We start from the raw sequence: 25,256 nt of genomic DNA on the forward strand, positions 1-25,256 counted from the left end.
TTTCAACCCAGCGTTGGGTCAAAAAATCCAATGCAGTTGGGTTAAATAACCCAAAAAAGTTTGACCAAATTTGACCCAACAATGGGTTAAAACAACCCAGCATTTTGGGTTAAAACTGAGGGGCAATCCTCCGATTTTTTTTTTAATGAAGCCAACACGGAAGTGACTTAAACTGCAAATTATCTACTAGCCGCTAGATTTTGGCTCCAAAAGGGAGTAAATCCTCATAGACCCTCATGTTAAAATGGCCAACTTTACAGCAGAAAATAATTTGTTTACAGCCTGGTACAAAAAGGTGTTTTGTCTGTATAGCTAATTTTGCAATTCATGACAACTGTAACTGTAAATTCTGCATAATTTACGGGGTGGCCGCTTAAGTGATAGGTGGATTGCCGCTACTATCCGCTCGGCTCCACCCATATTTTCCACCTATCTGGTCAGTTTTGGCATCAGAAACGCTCTTCAGAAACCTACGGTTGATGTCACGGACACTACGTCCTTGTTTTATACAATCTTATGATTAAAACAATCCAGCATAGGGTAAAATACAATCAAGTGGGTTGGGTTGGTCCTTTTTGACCCAACAATTTTTCAATCAAGTGTATCAGTGCAGTGTCAATCTATGCATGCAGTTATATCATCCATGGAAAAGATATAAAATTCTGGCATACTTGTTTTAATATACTATGGGACATACTGTTACATTACTAATTAAGATGAATGATATGCAAATTGGGTCAAAACCCTTGTATAATCCCATTCACAGATTAACAACTGATGTTTGCATGTGTGTTTTGTTAGTATGCGTATTTATTCTCCTCATCTGTCTCTAATCAGTGGATGACAGCAGCTGGCTCACATTTTGTGTGGTAATCCAGAGGCTTGTGGGACATTAGCATTTGGGTTAGGGAGTTAGTGCAATCTTGTCATGCGTTTTAATTGGCCCATCAGCATCTGTCAGTCAGCGAGCCTACCGAGACACCTGCTGTGTCACATACGGTTGAGATATCGTTTGCACTGCGGTTTTTACATCTTGCTTTATAAATGACTCCTGTGAACGCCTACCCACACAATTTCCTTTTGATACTGGGAGTGGACGGAGAGCACCTGGCATAAAATAGGAGGAAATGAACAGATGGATATACAGGTAAGGGGGAAAGAAATAAGTCAAACAGCTTGGCCTTGTGTTAATTGAGAGCTGGCCATTAGAAGATTAGTTTACCGGATCAAGTTTCAGCTAACACCATACGGCTTCTGCCTATTTCACAGCTGTTACATTCATCTTTAACGTAAAATAGTCTCTCACACACACACACGCTGTGAAGTCAAGGGAAGGTTAAGCGCATCCGTACAATGCCTCCGATGATAGCAAACTGTTGATTGTTGTTTTCCGCTGACGATGTTGGCAAGCCGCCTGTTCTTGCTGTTGTTGGAGCCTCGGTGTGTTTTTCTGCCCTAAAGTATTTGAGAACGACAGATATCCAGTGCGTGTTATGCTTATATCATTACACATTCATCCCTGCGTGATAAGGCACTCCAGGGTTGCTTCAATCCCTCAGGCTCGCAATATTTTGAAATGAGGCTTGAGTTTGGGAACGCTGACCTTGCGGTTTTCTTTGCAAGTGCATTCGTGTGATTTTCTTTTGCGTATTTGTGCACCATACAAAACTTCACAAAGCACCGTTGGCTTAATCTCCCTGAAGGCTTATTTTTGTGGAAAACAAAAGACAGAAGCTGTTTGTTCTGGGTATTGTTGACGCTTTTTGTACTGAAGGGTTTAGCGTGGCTGCGTCGTCGCAACACCTCGAGCCTTATATGCATGTTTGGTCCACACCCGATAAAACACAGGAGTGGGGAACTATTTATACCAACGAACGGTCGCAATAACCTACAGTCTATTGTTTAGATAGCTTACCCAAATCTGGTCTTGCATCGCCGTTGTTTGGTTTTCCATCACGTGGGTAATGTTTTAGCAACACGGGGTTACACAAACACTGAGTTTTGGCATTAGGTTTAGCGTGATGGTAAACTCCAGCGAACTCTGTGTAACGCAGCCTGTTGTGTTTAGGAAACAAATTGACGTTAACTCCTTGGTTCTTTTTGTTCTCCTTTTTGTTCTGTCCACACCCCATCTTTGCAGCACGTTCTGTCCTTTCCAAACCACTCTGCAATATTTGCACACCTAATTGCCTGAAGGAGTTTCCGTGGAAACAGACATCATTCAGTCATTGACAGAGAAAGAGAAAAAGAGAGAGAGTATGTTTAGCGATAGAGCTGTGGAAGAAGAATGAGCTCTGTTAATAAGCCTTCCCGCTGGCTCTCGCCGAATCCAGATGACTTTCTTGTTTCTCCACCTCGCACTCATCCAGCAGTAAGCCTGACAACACAAATGAGATGGGGTGACCGCACACATGTAGACGTTTGGATTATGTTAAGCATTATTATCCACCGAGCTTTACCCTTTTACTGCACCCGCTGTGTGTTTCTGTGTATGGGTAGCAACCTTTAAAACCATCTACAATTTTCTTCTAACCCAGTAATGAGATGCATACATGTGAAATACCTGGATGCCACTAATGTCAGTAATACATCAGCATGTCTGCTGTATTGGAAAGGTCATATCGGCCTGTAAACACATGTAGGATGAAGATGAAACCTGCAATGAGCATCATGCATGTTAGTGTTAGTCCAACACATGTTTTTATCACTGATGCGAAAGAGAGCAGAATCAGGGTCAGTTAGAATGTGTTGAAGCAACAAAAATTAATTTTGTTCCAAAATAACGACTTTATTCAGCATTGATTTCTCTTCTGTGTCTGTTGTAAACAGCGTAAATGTCACGTGACTGGAGTGACGCGGCTGACGTGTTATCATTATTTTTTCAAACTTAGGCGCACAAAAAACCCCAGCTGGGGCGCACCAGATAACACGTCAGCCGCGTCACTGCAGTCACGTGACTTTAGTCTTGTGCATGCGCTTCACTTTTCCTAGGGGACTTTTTTCTAATTCATTTAATACAAAAATACAACAGATACCCATCTTTTATCTTGCTAAATTCTTCTATGCTGGAATTTTCTGTTTTTGTGCTGTCCGATTTGGTAAATGTGAGGTTTTGTTCTTCAGATTAGCTCTAAAATACATGTTTCTGTATAAATGGGGCTGTTTACACTTGGTATTAAGATGTGTTTTCATTGATCGGATCACAAGTGGATGAGAGAGACACATTACGTTTACACCTGGTATTTAAATCCGTCTCTTTTGTCCACTTTCGACCGCTTCTGTCCTGAATACTGTGAGGGGACGGTCTGTGAGACGGTGGGCGAGTCTCTCTGCTGTCATTCAAACACGAGCGGGAGTAATAATGAGTTTATATGGACGCAAACTAATATTATGTCGGAGTCCGCTGCTTGTTTAGCAATTATACATGCTGCACAGTGTTTTGTACGTTTATATGTTGAAGCGTTCTCTGAATTTTCAGCGCAATTGATGAAATAGGATCGCGCAACTTTCACGCTTTCAAAACGAAACTACGGAGAACACCCGCAGTAGTTTTATCAATGAAAGGCTAAAAATAGTGCTGTTCACCGTATGTTTACGCCAGAAGTCAAAAAAAGACATAAAACTTGTGTTTAATACCTCAGATTAGATAAATGGGCGGAGAGAAGGCGGTCGCGTGTGGCTGTTTGAACACATTCAACCACATTTGCGTTCCGCAACTCCAAAGCGATCCGATCGAAAGTGGTTTCGACTACCTCTGAATGTGGTTGAAAGTGGTCGAAAGTGGACGCGTTCAAAACGTTTTGAACCCCGTTTACACCTGGCATTAACGTCGTCCACTTGTGATCCGATCGACAAAAACGCATGTTAATGCCAGGTGTAAACAGCCTCTATTTCTTATACGTATTTGTCCAAAATGAATATTAAATTATGAGAAAGGTGTTTTGAAAATATTTTGCTCATGCATCTACATTAAATCATCCATTTTGTGTCTGTTCGAGAAATCCGTGTCAACTGTGTCACTCCCGATAAAACTCCCGCAATGGTTTGTTCCAAACTCGCAAGTCCAACATCAAGGGATGTAATTTCCTTTTTTTAGAGGGAAATTTAAAGACAATGTGGTAATATTTTATCTATATTATTGTCTGCAAATAGAGTAGATTAATTTACCGTCAACTGTGTTATCAACATGTTTTAGCGAACTTGCGTCACATGTTATATTTATAAATGCATAGAGAAAGAATAAAAAACATAAGTTAATCAAGGTCATATACTAACAAGTCTAAGGTCAGCAGTTTGCACAAGGCCCTAAAATGTCAACTGTGTTGCCCGTCAACTGTGTTACCCGTCAACTGTGTTACCCGTCAACTGTAACACAATTGACAAGGATTAACGCGTTAGAGCTTAAGTTTACCAAATAATCAATTTAGCACATTAAGGGGATATAATATTCAACCAACTTGTTCTCAACATCCTCTGACATAGCATAAGCTCTGGTGTGTAGGCGCTTGAGCTCAGTTGGAGTGCTTAGCCCTCGCCCAATATTATTCCACCGGGTCACTTTACCAGTGGGCGCCAGTCTCTCTTTATCTCTTTCACACTGTCTCACAAAACTCTTTCCTTTTACTCCCTGATCTATCGATTCTCTTCCTGCCTAATTCATCTTGCGCTGCATGATCTAAAATCTATAGGGCTGTCATCATAGTGCTGTCCTCCCTCATAGTCTCTCTTTGTATCTACATCATTTACATAGTCTGCTTGTTTTGCATAATCTCTGTATGCTGTCTATATTGTGAAGTGCACAGAAAGCCTCATTGTCTCCCCTAAATAACCTGTTGGTTGGCTTGGTCGTTGAGTTGTTGATGCTGTCAACTGAAAAAAGCTTTTATGCAGAGCTGGTGCCATGGTGGGGTATGACGAAGGTTCAAAGGCTAAGTGAGTCAGTCTTTTCTGATGAAGGCTTTATTTACCTATGCCGTGTCTAATTTTTTATTTTGAGCTCTCAGCAGGGTCAGACTGGCACCTTCTTGGGAAGTACAGTATTTTGTAAACTTTGAATTAAAACTTTTGTAAAGTGAATAGGAAATGTAGACGCTGTCGAGAAACCATGTCACCCACTGTGCTATAGCTTACATTAGGCAGGCAGCATATGCAAACTACTATAGGGTGAGCGTCTAAATCGTGTGTTTGCCTATACGGGCTGTGAGACAGGCAGCCTTTTAAGTCTGATGCTGTTTCGATGTCTTTCCCATCATTGCACTCGGGCTTGTTTAGCCGACCATAACAAGATGATGTTTGACACCCTGTGTCGAGGAGAGAGAATTTCACTTTGATAGTAGTACGCGTCTCTCTCTATCTTTCTCAGGCTTTGATCTGTTAAATGAAGTCAGCATCATCTCAAGTAGCACATTAAGGAAACTCACCTCCTCAGATTAAGATGACTCACAAATTGCATATCAATTAAAGCGACTGCTTGGGGCTCAGCACCGAGATGGCATGGCCATCAGTCACTTAACTGTGCTTTAATGCGAGAGGCGTGTGGATAGGGAGACTGGATGTATGATATTAAGTAAACTGGTAGAAAGGTGAAAATAAAGTAAATATGAAGAATATGCGGTGAAAGATTTGAATGCATTAATGAATTACGTGTCATTATAATGCGTATTACGAATATGAGCAGTTGAATATGCAGGATTGAATACGGCCTATGTACCACACTGCAAAAAATGATTTTCAAGAAAAAAGCGTTTTTAATCTTAACTTTTAAATTAAGATGATTTTCCTCATCATCATCAGCAAAACGACCCAAGAAAAAAGTCTAGTTTTTAGACCAAAAATATCAAATAACAAGCAAACAATCTGCCAATGGGGTAAGCAAAACAATCTTGAAAATTTTTCTTAAGCACTAAATTCAAGAAAAATTTGCTTACCAAATTGGCAGATATTTTTTTGCTTGTTTTATACACAAAATCACTTAAATTTGATATTTTGGGTCTAAAAACTAGACTTATTTTCTTGGGTCGTTTTGCTCATCAAGAAAAAGCATATTAATTTTAGAATTTTTAGATATTTTTACTGAAAACAAGACAAAAATACTAAGATTTTTTTCTTAAAAATAATTTTTTGCATTGCAGTCTAATCTTTTATGATTTTCTTACTTAGTATTTTTGTCTTGTTTTTAGTAAAAATATCTAAAATGTTTTAAATCACAATGCATTTTCTTGATGAGCAAAATGACATAATAAGGCTAGTTTTTAGACATATTTAAGTAAATTTGTGCTAAAAACAAGCAAACAAATCTGCCAGTAGGGTAAGCACATTTTTCTTCACTTTTTGAGTTTTTAAGAAAAAAGTTCAAGATTTTTTTAAGCACAAATTAACTTTGATTTGTCTAAAAACTTGACTTATTTTCTTAGGTTATTTTGCTCATGTTTATATATTATTTGTAAGCCTCTAGAATAAACATTTCAACAGTTTTTTATAAAATGTATAATAATTATGCAGGGAGAGTAGTTGATTCAGTCTGCCCTTAAAACATTTATATCCTGCTAAATGTCACTGTCCCACCAGCGGGACGCATACGTTTACTTCAGTGTTTTGCATGTGAATTCTCATGACTAACTATATATCATTTGAAAGAGTAGTTTTCATTTATCATCAGCATTTTGGGAAAGGAATGACATGAGAGACATTTTCCAAAATGCCATGGGTCCACAGGTGGGCAAATGTTATTATATATTTGTAATGCTAATACCCTATTCTAAACCAAAAAAATCTTGACAAGATAAAAATACTAAGTAAGAAGGTATTTTTTTGCAGTGCACTGCTAAAATTTACTTTCTTACATAGTATTTTTGTTTTGTTTTGAGTAAATATCTAAAAATTCTTAAATTAAGATGTATTTTCTTGATGAGCAAAATGACCTAATAAAATAAGTTTAGTTTTTATACAAAAAGCATAAACTTTTAAGTAAATTAGTGCTTAAAACAAGCAAAAAAATCTGCCAATGGAATAAAAAAATTCTTGAAATAAGATTACTTTTTACATAAACACTTAATTCAAGAAAAAATGTTGTGTTCCACTTGCAGATTTTTTTGCTTGTTTTATGCGCAAAATCACTTAAATTTTATATTTTTGGTCTAAAAGCTACACTTATTTTCTTGTGTCGTTTTGCTCATCAAGAAAAAAGCATCTTAATTTAAGAATTTTTAGATATTTTTTTACAGAAATCAAGAGCTGGAACACAAACCAGAAGATTAAAAAAAGTGATTTTATAATGCAATTTATCTTTTAGATCCTAGAATTGAATCAAGCTTTTGATTTTTTTGAATTTTAGGACACCTATACCATCCACATGGTGTCCAGGGTGTGTCCCCTCACATGCAAGTAGAGTACAATGTTTTATGAAGTCACATTTATTTATGACTTTGTGATAAAAGGGGGAGCGGCTATTAAAGGGTTAAAACAAGATACAAATACCTAAGTAAGAAAGTCATTTTTGCAGTGTAATGTAATTTTGAGGTTTTTTTTACAGAAATCAAGAGCTGGAACACAAACCAGAAGATTAAAAAGAGTGATTTTATAATGCAATTTATCTTTTAGTTCCTAGAATTTAGAGGACACCACATGGTGTCCAGGGTGTGTCCCCTCACATGCAACTAAAGTACATGATGTCACATTTATTTATGACTTCCTGATAAAAGTATTTGGAGTGAGTCAGTTTCAGATAGGAGTTTTTGCTTATATGTTTGCCCATCATGTTTGTGGTTTATAATCTGTTTTATGTTATGTAACTTCTTTATTGACTTTGCCCTTTTTATCGGAGTTATAGTTTTAATCTCGTAAACCTTAAACAGTCCTCATAAAAGAATAGTAACTAAATAAGTTTTCTATTAAGTACTGTAAAATATATATATAAGTGATTTTTTGCATAATATATGTGTGTGTGTACTGAGTGTAATTATTATGTATATTTAACCACACACACATACATAGTCATTTCAGATTTTTTTTACTTGTATATATTTTTATTTATTTATATATAATATAGAATATATAAAAATATACATAAATATACATGAATGTGTCTGTATTTATATATACATAATAATTACACACAACAGCACACACTCATATATTATGCAAAAAATCTAATAAATATATTATATAATAATATATATAATATAATAAATATATATATATATAATAAATATCTAAACATCCTAACACAGATTTTTGGACTGAACACGTGCTGGGTTAAAAATACCCCATTGTTATGCAACAATGTAGTTCGCTTTTGATAATAACCCAGCAGTTGGGTTAAAACAACCCTGCTTTGGATAAATTTTTATATAGCGGTGTATTCTGTTCAATATTTACCCATTATGGGTCAAAAATAACCCAACCATTTTTAGAGTGCACTCAGTGCAGTGACAAATATTTTTTCTTGTTTTAAGCATTTACAAAAAGAAAAGAAGAAACGGAAATTCTCTTAAATTAGATTTTATGGAAGGTTGCTTTTCAAGAAAATGTATCTTGTTTCACTAAATCTGTAAAATATAAAATGTTAAAAGTTAACACATGAAAGTTTTTTTAATCAAAAATTTACAGCTGATAGTTTTGGCTTTGTCCATATTTACAGCTCTAAGTTCCTTTTCAGTTCACACCATAACGTAGTAATACTAGCCATGGTAAACTAGTTTCACTAGACCACTGTTCACACCTTGTCGACTCTGATCGGAAACTACAACCAGTCCTTGTTTCATGTTCTCCCTCATTTCCCTTTCTCTTCGGCTCCACTCTTCCTCCAGCCTGCAGTACATATGGAGGGAGAAGTGCCATGCTCCGTTTTCCATCAGAATGTCCTCCACACGGTCCAGCAGACCAGACACCTGCTGTCTATCCTGGGGACTCTTGTTATTTAAAACACTGTACCTATACCTGCACTTTTCCACAAGCCACTGCAGATCCTCTCCAGACTCCTGGATATGGTCCTGTACACTGCGGTAACGCAGTCGGTCCCCCAGGGTGAACACGATCATGGTGTGCCTCCACACGCCCTCTGTGAGGAGCTCCATGCGTTTCTGCACGGCCGCTCTCTCAGAGGGGCTAAAGTTTAGTATGGGAATGACCAAAAGGATGACGTGGGGTCCGGGATCACACAGCGACAGGCCATTATGCAATGCCACTTTCTCCTGTTTAGGGACCACGTTTTCATTTGCGCCCCACCCGCAGGCATCTACGACACTTAGCTCTCGGCCCTCCGATTCTCCATGCGCCACGGAGCTGTCCGCTCCACCCCACGTATCGAACACGCGTCTGCCCAATAGCGTGTTGCCCACTGAACTCCTTCCTGTTCGCTTTTGACCCACGATTAGCAGCCTCAGACCTGTTTGAAACCACATTTAGAAGGAAATATAGAGAAATGTGATTATGAGAGAGTTTTGAAAATCAACACAGCTTAGGAATGCTGATGTTTAGCAAGATTGTGGGTGTGATGTGCCACAGTTCAACAAACAGGTTAACATACAACAACCCACAGTTAGAGTTTGTAGTTTATATATTTGTGTAAATTCACAACAGACTGGCATCAGCATTTCTACAATAAACTTTGAATTTAATTGCTTTCTTAAGCATCTAGGAAATCAATAACTATAAATATGCTGTAAAGCCAGCGCTGTTTTATGCCTTTTAATGAATCTACACTCAAACTCATTTTTTTAATTTACTCTTCACATCATTCATGTATCTGTTTAATAACATAATCTTACCGTTGTTTGCTAAATTCCTATTGTCCATCAATGTAGTTTGGCAGTATTTCATTCACTTGTTATCCGTGTCCATATGATGGGCTGTTTGCTGATCGTTGCATTTTAATAGAAGCAGTGTGGCAAGAAACTCCTCCCAGTTCTGTCATAATTATACTTTAGATAAACCTTTGTGTGTATCCATAGGGGTTGTAAAATATTACAGGTTTTATTGAATGGCAATAGTTATAAGAAAGTGCATATTAAGCATTATGATAATGATGTGTTATAAAAAGTTAACAGAGGTCTTGTTTTACGATCACACGTTGGAATGATTTAGTTGTTTTGGTGACGTGAATGGTATCAGGGCCACGCGCAAATAATGTAACACGTTTGAGTCGGTGTCAACACGTAAACGAGAAAATCTTGTTCAAATCAAAACACATTCTTTGTGAATTGTCTTAGTAAGAGTAGAAGTTAAAGCCATAGTAATAAATCTAGCACTGTAAAGCATGCACTATTAAAATGCAAGGTTAAATACCACAAAGATTTTATGGCTTGATGTCAAGCCAGCAGAATATTTAGTTTTCTAGGTTTTTTTAGTTACATGCACTGTTGCTTTAAACAGTCCCTCCAGAAAAACGTGATTATGCGATCGCATGATTCAACTCATAATCAGCCAAAGTCTGCATATTTATGCGGGCCCTGCTGAAAAAAACAGCATCAAACCAGCATGGACCAGCATGGGGATTATGCTGGTCTATGCTGGTTTAGCTGGTGGTCACAGCATACCAGCACCAAAACACAACATATGCTGGTATGACCAGCATGGGATGCTGGTGCTAATGCTGGTTTAGCTGGTGTTAATGCTGGTTTGGTGCTGGTTTATCTGGTGCTAATGCTGGTGCTGATGCTGGTTTAGCTGGTGTTCACTAGCAAACCAGCACCAAAACACAACATATGCTGGAACTGTATGCTGTTTTTTTCAGCAGGGGGGGCCAAATTTTTTTAAATACGCCGCACTTTCGCAGCAACCTGTTGCTATGGGAATGTTATGAAGTGACGTGAACATCATTGAAAAACTGCAAACAGGTTTTGCAAGTTCCCACAATTTCATCACATAAAATTGCATAAATATCCCGCATATTCCATCGCATTTATTAAGGAAAACGTGCCGCAAGATCAAGGACTTTTGCCCGCAACAATCACAAAAAAAACCTGCGTTTTTCTGGAAGGACTGTTTGAAGTAAACCTATTTCATTCCTAAAAAAAGTTATTTTGTGTATTTGGTATAATGTGTTCACGTGGTTTATGGTTAAAAACATTATTTCCACATACTGTACATTTTTGAAGCTTCAGATTTCACTCTCTTCCTGAAATGCACAGATTTGAAAAGCTCTGTGTCCCTGATTGGTCAGCTAATCTGTAAGTTGTGATTGGTCTGAATACCTCTGACATCAACCGGAAATGTGACGCCCCTTACCATGTTTGAAAGATTCGGTTGCTAACAGGAGTTAACATACAGGTAGGGATGGGACGATTACTGGTTTCACGATTAACCACCATAAAATGTCCTGATGATTAGTATTATCGTTTAAAATGTAATTATCATTGCAACCGTGTTTGATTACCGTGATTTTGAAAACTTGCGGTAAATCCTGTCCAGCCATAATCAGTTTGACACAGGTGCTCACATGCAACATACTTTTTGCACAAAAAGGCATTTAATGGATAATTTATTGTATTCATTCACGTTAAACTTGTTAGACAGATTTATTTATTCACCACAGAAATAATTTCAGGGACATGAAATGAAATATTAAATGGCTAAATATAGCTAATAATCCGTGATAATGTTGGTCACTAAAAACATATGACATTTTCATACTGTCCCATCCCTACATACAGGCTGTGAGTCTGATGCGGGAGGAATTATGATAATGTCGGTCTTGTCTACATCACCAATCCCGGGAAGTAAACTTTTGTCTACAATCCGTGTGTTTGTTGTAACATGTAGCTAATACACACTTACACACCAAAGGAAATTTAAAAACGTGCTCAGAAGTGCTCTTTAAAAACAGACAACAGCACCCTGATCTGATTTCACAACCATATCACCTTTGTTTTTTCAGAAGTAGCTAAATAAAATAATAATAGTTTTCCAGACTACAAACAAGATTGTTGTTTTATGATAATTGCTCTAGTAGCAGCTCCCTTTGTGCTTCATTTACTTTTCAACATGAATTATTAAGTAATCTTGACAACTAATAAACAACTAAGAAGCTTTTATACTCCACTATAAAAATGTTTGGCTTTGAAACTTTAAATCTTTTATACTGTTGGACATTAAAATCTTTATTTTAAAATCTCTTTGAGATTATTGATCATTTGAATAATAGGAAATCCAATGTTAAATGATACTGTGATACAGAATTGACATTATGTGTGAAGGACAGTGTATATTTTAGGGTCTTTGGCTTATTATTAATAATAAGTCATTCATTTGCACTTAATTTCATTAGTCCAGTGAATATTAAGTTTAAACATTCCAAGTAGTCTCTCAATTAATATCGCATAATTAATAATTCAACAAGTTTTATAAAATGCAGAGGTAATAATGCTTATAAGTAATCAATAAGGTACAAATTTAAGGCTTGAAAACATATTCAAGAGCAATAACTGTAAGTGGAGTTATAGTCCATATAAAGCTGTTAAAATTACTCATGCTACTGGTAAATGACTCTCTATAAGTTATAAAGGCCCATGGCCATTGTTTTATGCTTTATTGGTCTTTAGTTCCCTCTGCTAATTTCCTCGTTTATGTTATGGCCTTGCTGTAGAGTATAGCCGTTAATTGTTTAAACTATAAATGCATTTAAATGCATAGGCAGGCATATATATGACTTCAGACTGTTTTTGGGTCCCTATCCTGAGTGTATAGTGTGTCTCAGGCCTCCTGTCCATCTGTCATAGTCTGTCGGCATCCGTCTGTAAGGGTTTATTTTTACAGACAGATTTATTTTGTCTCGGGTGCATGTGCAAACATTTCGAGTTTTATGTTGTTGTGTTATTCCTGCAGGGCAACCAATTTTGTAGCAGCCTATTATCCTCTTCAAAACTGTAATGGCTCCCGAGATCACTCGCTTCTCGTGTTCCCCATCTCCCCAACAAACACATGTAAACACGCACGCACCCGTATAAACACAAGCGTACTTTCCAGTTTTGCGTCATGCATCTGTGTTTTTGCTGCCGTTGCTGGTTTACTCTCTAGTTGCTCTTGAAGGAATAGTTGACCTAAATAAATTACTTGCACTGTTGTTCCAAGTGCATAATAAATTTCTTGGTTTCCTTAGTACACAAAACGTGACATTTTTAAATGTTTTTCCAACGTCAGAATATGATATGAATGAATTTCTGTGATTTACGGAGTAACATTCGTTTACCGTCCACACCCAAATGTTTAGGAATTGTGCGATAACAGATCACAAGTGCATTTAGTGAAACCACACAAGAGTTGTTAAAGGGATAGTTAGGATAGTAAGGGATTTTCGGATATTTTAGAAAATGTTTTAGATCTTTCCGTTGATTAAATGTAATGTTACGGGGTCCACAACCTTCAAGTCCAAAAAAGTGCGTCCATCCTTCACAAAATAAATCCAAATGCTTCAGGATGATAAACAAAGGTCTTCTGAGGGTAATCTGCGCGGTGTTGTTGTAGAAATATCCATATTTAAAACTTTATTAACGAAAATAAATACCTTCCGGTAGCGCCGCCATCTTAGTCGCGTCCGCATTCAGGATGAGAGCTAACGCAGCCTACGGAGGTTACTCTGCTGCTGCTCTGTGCCCCCGCCCTCCGAATTTGTCATACGTCACTAAGAAAAGTGCGTACACTACGCTAATACTCTCTCCTGAATACACAGGAGTCTAAGATGGCGGCGCTATAGGAAGGTATTTATTTTCGTTAATAAAGTTTTTAAACACTGCGCGGATTACCCTCAGAAGACCTTTGTTTATCATCCTGGAGCCGTTTGGATTTAATTTGTGAAGGATGGACGCACTTTTTTTGGACTTGAAGATCGTGGACCCCGTAACATTACATTTAATCAACTAAAAGATCTAAAACATTTTCTAAAATGTGTTTGTCTGAAAAACGATGGACATATGCAACTCGGACAGCTTGGGGGTGAGTAAATCGTGGGTTTAATATCATTTTTGGCCGAACTATCCCTTTAAAAGTTTTGAGATGTAAGCCATCTGTCACCATGGCCGCCTAGTAGGTCATGGTTTCTCCATATCCTAAAAAAGTTTTATTCAGTTTAATCACATTTAAGGCTATAAAGGTGCGGTTTCCCAGAAAGGGCTTAAAGGGATAGTTCAGCCTAAAATGAAAATGACGTCATCATTACATCATTACATCATTGAGGTTTTTTATTTTGAATACAAGATATTATGATATATGATGGTAAGCGCACAGCTGTTTGAATTCATTGACTTCCATAATAGGAAAACAAAATAATGGAAGTATTGTGATTAATAATAAAGAAGATATTTTGATAAATGATGGTAAACACACAGTTGACAGTACCCATTGAATTCCAATCGTATTTGTTTTTCCTACTATGGAAGTTAATGGTTAAAATCAGCTGTGTGCTTACCATCATTTATCAAAATATATTTTTTTGTGTTCATCAGAAAATAAATATAAATACAGATTTAGAACAAAATGAGAATGAGAGAATGACACAATTTTCATTTTTGGGTGAACTATCCCTTTATTTGATATCCACATATGTGGAAATCCAGGTCTTAGGAGGTCCTAAGACCTGGATTTCCACATATGTGGATATCAAATTTTTGTTGTTTGTTGCACCATAATATTTTTCTTGTGTGGAATTTCTGTGCAACTGGAACCTGTTTTACACAAACATGTACAAATGCACTGCTTCATTTTTAAAAAAAAAAAAAAAATTTTTTAAAATTTTTTGGGTCTTCCTAACCTTAAAATAGTTGGAAGAAATCTGAAAAAAACAAAGCCCGGGTCTTAGGAGATTAAGTGTAGTCCCTGACTAAAATGAATATTTGAGCTTGTTTAACTACAATAAGTAGAAGAACGAATGAGTTTCTAAGATTGCATGAGTTTCTCTGAGTTCTTTAATAACATACAGCATTAATTTTATATGTGAAGGTCTCCAAAAGGTCTTTAAAAGTGCTAGATTTGATTTTGAAAAGTTCACAGAAACTTTATAAGAGTTTGACAGCATGTCTAGGTTTTGTATGGGTACTTTGGTGCTTCATTTATTATATCTAATATTGCTCATACCTTTTCTGTCAGGACCAGCCGGCTTTCGCTGATTGCCCCATTATTTGGTCTAATGCATCTTGCTGAGTACTGTACGCGCCAGATGCATCTTCAGTACAACACGCACACCTGCTAGAGATGCGTTTTTAGCTTCACTTATCAAACACACTTTTGCAGATCATGTGCCTTTTATAGTCAGTTCCCATGACTGCTCTTGCAATATCGATTCAGCATCGTGATGATGTCAGATAGAAATGTTTGGATGACCGTATCGTCCATCTCATTGCTCACACGGGCCTACATGTGTACTGACCACATTAAACATGCATTAGTGCTGCATAATGCAAGAATCCACCAAACACTGCCCGCTCATCATGATCCACTACAGTCATGGCTGTTGTGCAGTATTTGGGGAAGCAAGGAAACGAATGGATGAAATTGTGCATTTCAGTATTGATTCTCATTTAATGCCATAAGGATTTTTTCTTTAGACACTAGACGTACGTTGTTTACCAAAGTTAATCGTGCGGAGAAACACTTGAACGCACCAAACTAGAACGGGAAACAAATTGTCCTAGTTTGCAATACATCAATGACTGTCCAGGACTCAAGGACGGCCCCGGCTATGTGCTTGTGTAGTGCTTATACGATAGTGTGGGTAACATTTCATTGAAAGAAAACTATGTTAAATCCTTTAAATGACTGTGACTGGACCAACATAAAATCATTGTTGAGTCCTGAATTGTTATAAACTTGCAGTTTGCGAGACAGATGGTCAAGTCCAATCTATTCCTACTGGGTTTTTGCAGTGCAGGAAAGACACTGAGAAAGGCTGTTGGTAGATGCCGCTTGTCCTAAATACTCGAGACGCATTCCCACAGTGAGGCTGACGGACCCGCCGCACTCATAATCTGCTGAAGGTGACCCACCGTCTGATCCGTATACTTGCCAAAAATCCCAAAGCAAATAAACAGGAATTTATCTGTACCTCCTCTGAGCCCGCACGCAGTGGGAGTCCCATACTCACCTTTGTTGCTCGGAGAGATGAGCTATTTTAAGTTACCTCGTCCCCCTCTGAAAGCAAGAAATGAAATTGTAAATGTTAATGAGTTAGGTGCCGCATCTGAATCATTCATGGCTTCCTGATTTAGATACGATAGTGTGGGAAGCTTTGCATTTGCAGCCGGTTCTGTTCTTTTATAGCCACGGCATCCATAAAGAAAACACGGCTGCTATTCCTGTGATTCATCACCTGCGGCGGGCATTAGCACGTACTGACTCATTAATGTCTCAAATTGATATTATCAGACCGTCTAAAAGTCGATTCACCTGGTAGGGCGTATTAACGGTCGGCTATTCCGTAGAATTATGGCTGTCGTGAACCTTCTTGCTAACTGGTCCCACGAATAACCTAAAATGTGCTACATGTGCTGTGATCTGTGTCTGTTTGGTGCATTACATACAAATGTATTCTTTATTAATACGGTTATGCTAGAATCAAAGCTTTAACAGATGACTTCTGAGCCTGTCATGTCTCACTGTCCCATTATTTGCATGTTTAAGTCATTAAATTCGCAAGATGCGTTTGACACATGCATCTGCGTCTATGTTTCTCTGCTATTCAAGGGCTTCTGGGAAATACAAGCCTGTGCCTCCTCCAACTCTGTCTAAGTGCTGTTGGGAATCTGTGGGCGATGGTGTGTGTCAGGCCACATGTGTGTTTGCGGGGGTGTTTGCGTTTGTGTAGACCAAGCTGCTATACTGCATGTCTTCGATTAAAGTTGCATCCATCAGGCTTTGGGTTACACATTAGTATACGGTGCTTTTATAGAATGTTTCGAAGTGTGGCTCCGTTACAGCGTTTAAGATGATTTGCCGTTCATTTAAGAGGGCATTCCACTTTTTTGAAAATATGCTCATTTTCCAGCTCCCCTAGAGTTAAACATTGGATTTTTACCGTTTTGGAATCCATTCAGCTTATATCCAGGTCTGGCAGGGGACTATTTTCGGACAATGTGTAATATCACTATGCCTGCTGCAGCCATGTTACGGCAGCAAAGTCCTTGATTATTACGCCAGTTTGATCGTATAGTTCCTAGCCATATCTGCCTAGAAAATCGTAACTTTTGATTTTCTGTCAGTTTTAGTACACGACGTAACTACAGAATAGTCATGTTTTAAATAAGAAAAATATCGAAACTCTTTGGTTATTTTTTAGCGCGATGCTAATGATCTAATCAGATTCAATGGATTGTGCTAAGCTATGCTAAAAGTGGTACCGCCAGACCCGGAGATCAGCTGAATGGATTCCAAAATGGTAAAAATCAAATGTTTAACTCTAGGGGAGCTCGAAAATGAGTATATTTTCAAAAAACTGGGGTGTCCCTTTAAGCCCCCTTCCAGATGCAGGCCTATGATGTATTTGTCTATTACAAAACCATCCGATCCCGTAAGGTAGCTTCCCCTGTGCACTGCCCCCTGCAGGCTCCTGTCATAATGACAAAGCTGTTAATCTTGCCTTCCAAAACCTTGCGTCCATTCGGCTACTCACCAGCTGTAATCTCTGCCAATCTCCGGGCCAGTTTTGAGCCTCGAAGGAAATGGGGGCTTGGTATGGACGGCTGGAATCTGCCACAGTCGATATTTAGCTACAGCCCATTTTGCTGAGTATGTGGGAACTTGGCCGCGTAAATGCCTGAGATTGATGCCAGGAGTGGTTCTCGGATTTGATGGTTGTTAATATTTGTTTGGTACATTGCAAATGGTAATAAACATGATTTAATACCTTAAAAGATCCACAGTGAATTTGCATCCGCAATCCAAGACACTTGGCAGCAGGGACATTAAACAATGCTTAATAGGAATCACGCTAACCGTAAAATAGAGAGTTTGTAGTTATTGTAGGTAATATAAAAGTACATAAAGACTTATTTTGGGATTTTGAGCACTCTGGTATCTCAACCCAGTTGTTTAGTGTATCTGGCTTTATGTATCCGTTAAAAGATTCTGGTCTACAGCTCTTTGAGACATTTTAATTTCTTTGTGCTAATGTTAATTCCCTACAGCATCATCTGGGGATGCAGTGAATTGGTTTATTGATTCACTTATTCAACTAATTGAAACGTAATGGCTCAGGTGGTTTATGAGTAAATGCTGGCCAGCACATCGCATATCTGCATATTAAGGAATCTGTTTTTGTTATGCACCCTGCCTGTAGAGAGTATGTGTCTTTTAAAGCTGCAGAGGGGTCAGGCACGCCGACCTTAGTGTTTGGATCCGTGCACACATTGCAGCCTTAGGGGATGAACTGCAGACAGTGATTGCACCTCTCCTGACCTTCTTTTAAAATATTTTTACATTGGATGGCTACAGCTCATACTATAGCACAAAATCTAAGAGATTGCATGTTCAAGACTTTAAGAGGTTGTTTCCTGGATAGGGCTTATCCTTGTCTCAGACTAAAATGTTTGTTCTTAATTTTAAAATATCTTAACGTATATCAGTGCCATTGTTTTGTCTCAAGACCAGAATTGTTTTATGTTATGTATGATTGTTAAAACTACTTTAATGTTCTAATATATCTAAAGCCTAGTCCTGGATTAACCTAAATCCTGTCCGGTAAACTGCCCCTATAATATAAAGCATAAAGTTAAGTATACTTTAATTCAAAAGTTGTTAATGAGACACTCCAATGCTCTTTTACCAGCTCCCCTAGAGTTAAACATTTGATTTTTGCCATTTTGGAATCCATTCAGCTGATTTCTGGGTTTAATCTCCACTTTTAGCATAATTTAGCATAATCCATTGAATCTGATTAGAGCATTAGCATCACGCTCAAAAATAATCAAAGGAAAATTAAAAGTTGTGATTTTTCTAGGCTGATATGGCTAGGAACTATACTCTCATTCTGGCGTCATAATCAAGGACTTTGCTGCCGTAACATGGCTGCAGCAGGCGTAGTGACATTACATACTGCCCGAAAATAGTCCCCTTGGTTACTTTCAATAGCAGGGGACTATTTTCAGGTGCTGCATAAGTAACCAAACTATTTCCGGGCAGTAAGTAATATCACTACGCCTGCTGCAGCTATGTTATGGCAGCAAAGTCCTTGATTATTACGCCAGAATGAGAGTCTAGTTCCTAGCCATATCAGCCTAGAAAATCGCAACTTATATTTTACGTCCATCTTAGTACACGATGTAACTACGGAAGAGTCAAGTTTAAAATAGGAAAAATATCGAAACTCTTTAGTTATTTTTGAGGGCAATGCTAATGGTCCGATCAGATTTAATGGATTGTGCTAAGCTATGCTAAAAGTAGTACCACCAGACCAGGAGATCAGCTGAATGAATTCCAACATGGTAAAAATCAAATATTTAACTCTATGGAGCTGGAAAATAAGCATATTTTTAAAAAAGTGGAATGTCCCTTAAAAGTGGTCTAAATGGAGCGAGGATTGGTTGGTGTTGTTTGCATTTGTCAGTGGCTGTGTTTAGTAATTGTTCCTGGTTATTTGTCAAACTGCATTGCATTGTGGGTTACAGTATCTAATGTGTGCTTTGGTTGTATACTGTATATTCTTGATACTGTTAAAGGTTTACATAGTGAACACAGTACATAATGCATTTTTACTAGAAGTAGTTTGGCACTGTTCCATTTCAAATGCGCCCATTGTTTTGCCCTGCCTCATTCATGGATCGGTGCCAGTGAGCACAACACATTTTTTAATCTGCTCACCAGGTCTATACAGCGTAGATACTGTACAGCACATTTCCATGTCATAAAACCATTGTTGGACACGTGCGGAGTCCAGTAAACATGCATGTCCAGCTGTTGTTCAGCCTATTAAATAAACTTCATGTTCTCAAGTAACACTTGCATTAGCCGAGTTCAAACACTTGACCTGGCATAGTACAGTAAAATCCTCTGTTACATAATTAAATTATTAATGCATGTGAGTTTTCTGAGTCACCACTTTCAAGGGCAGTTCATGGCATCATCATTACCGCATCCAAAATTGCTTTTAAACCCATCATAAGTGATGCACGGTGAACTAAACTATACATGTATTTAATGGGCCTGACTAGGCTGAAATGAATAACTTACGGTTGAGCCTTTCTGATCAATCCTAGATCATGAACTTCACAGATCTGATGTTAATACAGAATCATTTAACACCATGGGATAATTAAACTGAGTGGATGCATTTACTCACGACAAGCCCATAACAGAGCGAGTCTATCTTGGCACTTGCACTTCTTTGATTTGGCTTTTACTGTGTAATGATAGCTTATGTACTTTCTCACTCTGTGGGTGGATTGCGGGTCTCTTGATGTGACCGCTGCAGATCTTTTAATGAATCAGCCGTAGGCATTAATCAGTTTACGATAATTTTATAGAATTACGCTCCTCTCTGTGCCGTGGCTTCTTTCATGGCCTGATGCAAGCTTCCACGTACCAAATATAGCCCCTGGTGACCACCCTGTGTGAGGCTGGCCGCTGGGAATAAAGTGTGAATTAGCTGGGTTTTACAAAATGAGTCGCTTCGATATTTACATTTGTGCATTTGGCCGACAATTTATCTAAAGCAAAGTAAATTTTCTCTGGGTTCGAACCCATGACCTTTTGCAAAAGTAAGGCAATGCTGTATCGTACTAATGATTGGAATAGCAATACTGTAGGAAAGAAATAAATGTAGCTCTTTTTCATCTCTCTGCACCAGAGGTCATTTATAAGGCACTAATGGTGGAGTCCATGATGTGCAAGAGCAGGAGCTTAATGATTTGTCAAACTTCTGTAAGGACTCCAGTGATGCCGTGCAGAGTGATGCTGTGCAGAGTCACATGCTTAAGACTCTCACATATGGTGTTTTATTATTGCTGTTATGGAAACTGAACATTTAGCATATTCACAGTCTTCAATAATGACTTAATGACCTTAAATTGTTTGAGTCTCCATATTATTGATATACAGGGTGTTTCAGAAACTGCCTATTCATGAGTTCGTATTAACATGTAATCGATAGGGTAATGGTGCTGGGCAAAGATTAATCACGATTAATCGCATACAAAATATAATTTTGATAGAGATCTGGGGCCTCATTTATAAAATGCTGCGTAGAAACCATCCAACATTTGATCTTACGATCATTTATCAAAAATGCGTACGTGTACTCCTTTCTTTCAGATGCGAAATTTATAAATCGCAAATGATCTTGAACTTATGCGGAGCTGAGCAGTTTCAGATCTCCGCCTTTAAACGATGCCTAATTAATGTCATAGACATAAAAAAGAGCGCTTGTCAATGTTTAAACCCAATTTCGACAGCAAGAATGGCTTTTATTCCCAAAAACCTGCAGCAATCACACAAGCAAAAGTGTGTACGTCTGCTCAGACCCTGACGTGGCGCTAAGCACTTTCCCACGTCAAAACAGTTTTTATAAATATGGAGTTTGCCGTGGATATTTGCGTATGCACACTTTACGATCAAATCTGTGCATTCAGAGTGATGATCAAAACATACTCAGAGTTTTATAAGTTGAGTAAGAGCGTCAACTGGTGGATAATAGCGGAACTACAGATTGCCGGAAAACTCGTCATTGGCAGGGAAGCGTTTTCTGTTAATTGAAGAGTTAACTTGTCAATGGCGGGGAAACAGTTAAAATGCATGTCACCGGATAATAAGTCATCAAGTGTCCCAATGTATGGTGAGCAAGTGTCCTACCTGTGCCCGAGCCACTGTACATGATATAAATTTTAGGGGTGGGAATCGCTTGGACCCTCATGAATCGATTCAGAATCGATTCTTAGGGTCCCGATTCGATTCAGAATCGATTCTTGACGTGCTAATTTGCATATCTGTGACGTCATAACGTCACATTTGCTTTCAAAGCCAGGTTAATGTTTGCGCTTTTGCTAGTCTCTGAACTGTCATATACTGTACTTTAATGCAACTAGGGATAAATAATGTCATTCTTATATACATACATGTCCTGTTTCTGTTGTAAGACATTAAAACCAGTAAAAATATTAATTTAACGTGACATATTAATTCTATATGTTAACCGGCATTAACTTCCACGAACGTTAAGCGTCTAATCATCATCATTATACACAGTGATTGGCAGTATTACTGTATTTATATAATGCAGCGCACCCAGCGACTGAATAACAAACTATGTGCATATTTTTACAGAAGTATATTCATGTTATATCTAAACAGTCAGCGGATGGTTTAGGGCAGAAGTGTCCAATACGTCGATCGCAAAGGCAATGCCGGTAGATCGCACAACTGCTGCTCCACGCGCAAAATTGTCATTATGGTCTTTTGGAGTAATTGTGAAACATGCAGGTCTTTTTGAGTTGCTGCGCCTTTCTTCTCAAATGTGTTTTGCCAGGCCACTGCAGCTCAGTCGTCTTTAACTTCCAAAATTCACATGGATGCGCATTCTTGCCTCACGCAGTTGCTGATTCACACGCATGGTGTGTGTGAGCGAGCAAACGAGAGGGAGAGAGAGGCAGCGTGAGGCAGCATAGCGCTGATTTGTATGCTTCTGATACAGTTGTAATTTTCTAGTTTGTTTCACGAAACCGCATCTCCGCTATTTTAAGGAGTACTCGACATGTACTCAAGGATTTTTTTTAAAACTCCTCAAAAAGAAAAGAGTAATGGTGACAGCCCCAAATTCAATGTAAAGATATATGCAGTATAGTCCTACAAGCATTTAAAGTGTTCTTTCTCTTCTGCTCTTGTAAGCTCCGCTATGCACTCTTGCAGGGCGCGCTCTCTTAAGTTGTCCGTGTGCATCACCGCTCCCCCAGTTGAGTTCCGCCTTTTGGTTCTGATAACGTGACGTTATTTTGTAAACTAACATTTAAGAATCGATTCTTGACATTTGTGAATCGATTCAGAATCGGCCCATGTCCGAATCGCGATTCATCTAAGAATCGATTTTTTTGCCCACCCCTAATAAATTTACTGTTTCACAGCCAAGGGAGCTAGGGAACTGATTGAGACGCTCTGATAGACGAGCCATTTATGCCCAGTTTGCCACTTGCACTTGATATTAAACCCTCTTCTTCTCTTGGCTGTTTGGGGCGACTTTCCCTTCTACGTTAGGGTTAGTAACCCCGGCTAAGTATCGTCATATTATTATGTTTGACTCTCGAGTCCAGGGCGTCATTGAGTGCGTTTACATGCACAGTCTTACGCCGATTATGCTTAATAAACTGATAACAAGTGGGGTCATGTAAACGCGTAAAACAGTTTTCTTTAATCGGGGAAAGCTCATAAAAGGCGTAAGCAAAAACCGATCGGCACAGGTAGTTTTTTGCTCATTACACCGATTTCGCGTGGCATGTAAACACCTTAACCCGCTTTCTCACGGTTTTGTCCATGTGCGCATGTCTCCGCGTATGAAAGATAAACGTCACACGCTGAAGTAAGCGCAAAGTAATGCATAAAAGTCTCCGCTGGACTAAAGCAGTTGGCAGAGAAACTGTGAAAATAGAAGCTCATGTTACATTTACAGGTTCTGAAGACCTGAGAAGAGATGCAACTTTACAGCTTAAGACAGATATGCCGTTGGCTTTTTGATCGACTACTATGTACTATAGGCGGTGACGTCACTGCCTGCGAGAAACCTGATAAGTCTTCAAGTCCCATGTAAACGCAGTTGTCTGCATAGCCGGCTTATTGATTTGCATGTAAACGCATGAAAACAGTTTTCTGTAATAAGCAGATTTTTGATAGTTATCCGCTTATTCTGTGCATGTAAATGTACTCATTGTTTGTTGCCTTAATGACAGGTGTGTTCAAGTAAGCCAGAGACAGGGGCGCAATGAACAGTTTCAATGGGGGTATGCAAGACAGAATTTTGGGCCCCTTCCTTTAGATGAATGTTTGATTTTTATACCATAATGTGTAGCTATATAAAATTACTCAGTTGAGTGCGTTTATTTAGTTTTACAGGTCGCATTTGCAACTAAAAATAAATGAATGAAGCAAAAAAAAAAGATTTATTCGAAAAACGAATACCATTTTAATCTGGAAAGGCAGAAAACATTCAATTGATTTTAAATAGGTCACTAAAAGAAGAATAATGAATGGAGAGGCATTTCTGAATTTATGGAAATCTATGGAAGCTAGTTTTAGAAGCTAAATGTGTACAATTATGTTTAGCCTATAATAGGCTAGTTCATTCTTCAGAGTTCATATTGATGATCTTATATAGTCCATTTAAAATTGTCTTACGAACTGACTGTATTCGTCAGAAAAACACAAAATAACTTAAATTCTCTTTATGTTGCTGTTCTCTGTATGTATGTGTGGTATTCCGTCCTCTGCTCATGACAATAAAGCGTGGCCGGCAAAATTAAAATTAATAATACCTTGATATTTAAGAGTATGCGCTTCGCACGCGCACGCCATTTGCCTGTGACACAGAAATTGCAAAAAGCACAATCGTCTAAAGTTTTAAATATGACGTTGATTTTAAAAGTCAAAAGCATGCCGCAATCAAATGTGCTGCTGATGGGCATGAAAATTTAATTTCTGTGCACTGAAGGCTGTTTTTTGAAAAGCGATTAAAGATAATACTGCATGTTTTGGCATTTCGTAGTATATTGCAGTAGTTTATATTTGTGACGTAATGAGATGCACGGTGTTCTTTTTAATGTTCTTTTTCTTTAATATTCACAACACTTATCAACAAAACATTGATTAAAATTAAGAGACAAATTATATTAAACGAAATTCATTTGAAGCAAATATTTGAAGCAAACAAAAGTTAATTTAAACTTAAAATGATGTCTTACAACCCCCTTTGTATCGTCATATTATGCCTTCAAACCATTGCAACGCCCAATGGCGTTTAATATTAGAGTCTTAATAATGGAATTAAATTAAAACAAAACATTAACAACATTACAACAATATTTAAACACAACAAAACTCAAACATAAATATAAAACAGACATTCTTTATTAGGATACATGTTAAAAACAATCTGATATAGCGTTTATAATAGCTGCACTTACTATTTTGGGCAAAACCTCCGTTGCAAACCTGAATAAAAATGAATCACTTTCACTTTGAAAATGATTCGCTGTCACATTAAAACCAGCTTTTAGTCATTTAAAATTTAACTCAATTATGGCTTAGACAATTCTCCTATTTCATGTTTATTTAGAAAATACTATTTTTAACTACGC

General features: G+C 38.0%; 2 protein-coding genes across 4 annotated transcripts in view; one reads left to right on the plus strand and one right to left on the minus strand.

The window, feature by feature from the left end:
• spsb4a (splA/ryanodine receptor domain and SOCS box containing 4a) overlaps positions 1–25,256 on the plus strand; it is a 75,229-nt gene that overhangs the window by 43,462 nt on the left and 6,511 nt on the right. The gene's annotated exons all lie outside the window — the stretch shown is intronic.
• The window catches only part of LOC135748893 (GTPase IMAP family member 4), a 28,160-nt gene continuing 11,129 nt past the window's right edge, over positions 8,226–25,256 (minus strand). Inside the window, exons 1-2 of one of the 2 annotated variants that reach the window (XM_065267205.2) lie at positions 9,768–9,924; positions 8,226–9,385 (exon numbers count right to left, since the gene is read on the minus strand). In XM_065267205.2, the coding sequence (XP_065123277.1) occupies positions 8,679–9,385; positions 9,768–9,819 (759 nt within the window). In that variant the 5' untranslated portion in view covers positions 9,820–9,924 and the 3' untranslated portion in view covers positions 8,226–8,678. Of the gene's footprint in view, positions 9,386–9,767; positions 9,925–25,256 lie in introns of those variants that run through there. The other variant, XM_065267213.1, reaches the window with a different exon arrangement.

Source organism: Paramisgurnus dabryanus, chromosome 6 (genome assembly GCF_030506205.2).
Source record: "Paramisgurnus dabryanus chromosome 6, PD_genome_1.1, whole genome shotgun sequence".
Classification (NCBI taxonomy): Eukaryota; Metazoa; Chordata; class Actinopteri; order Cypriniformes; family Cobitidae; genus Paramisgurnus; species Paramisgurnus dabryanus.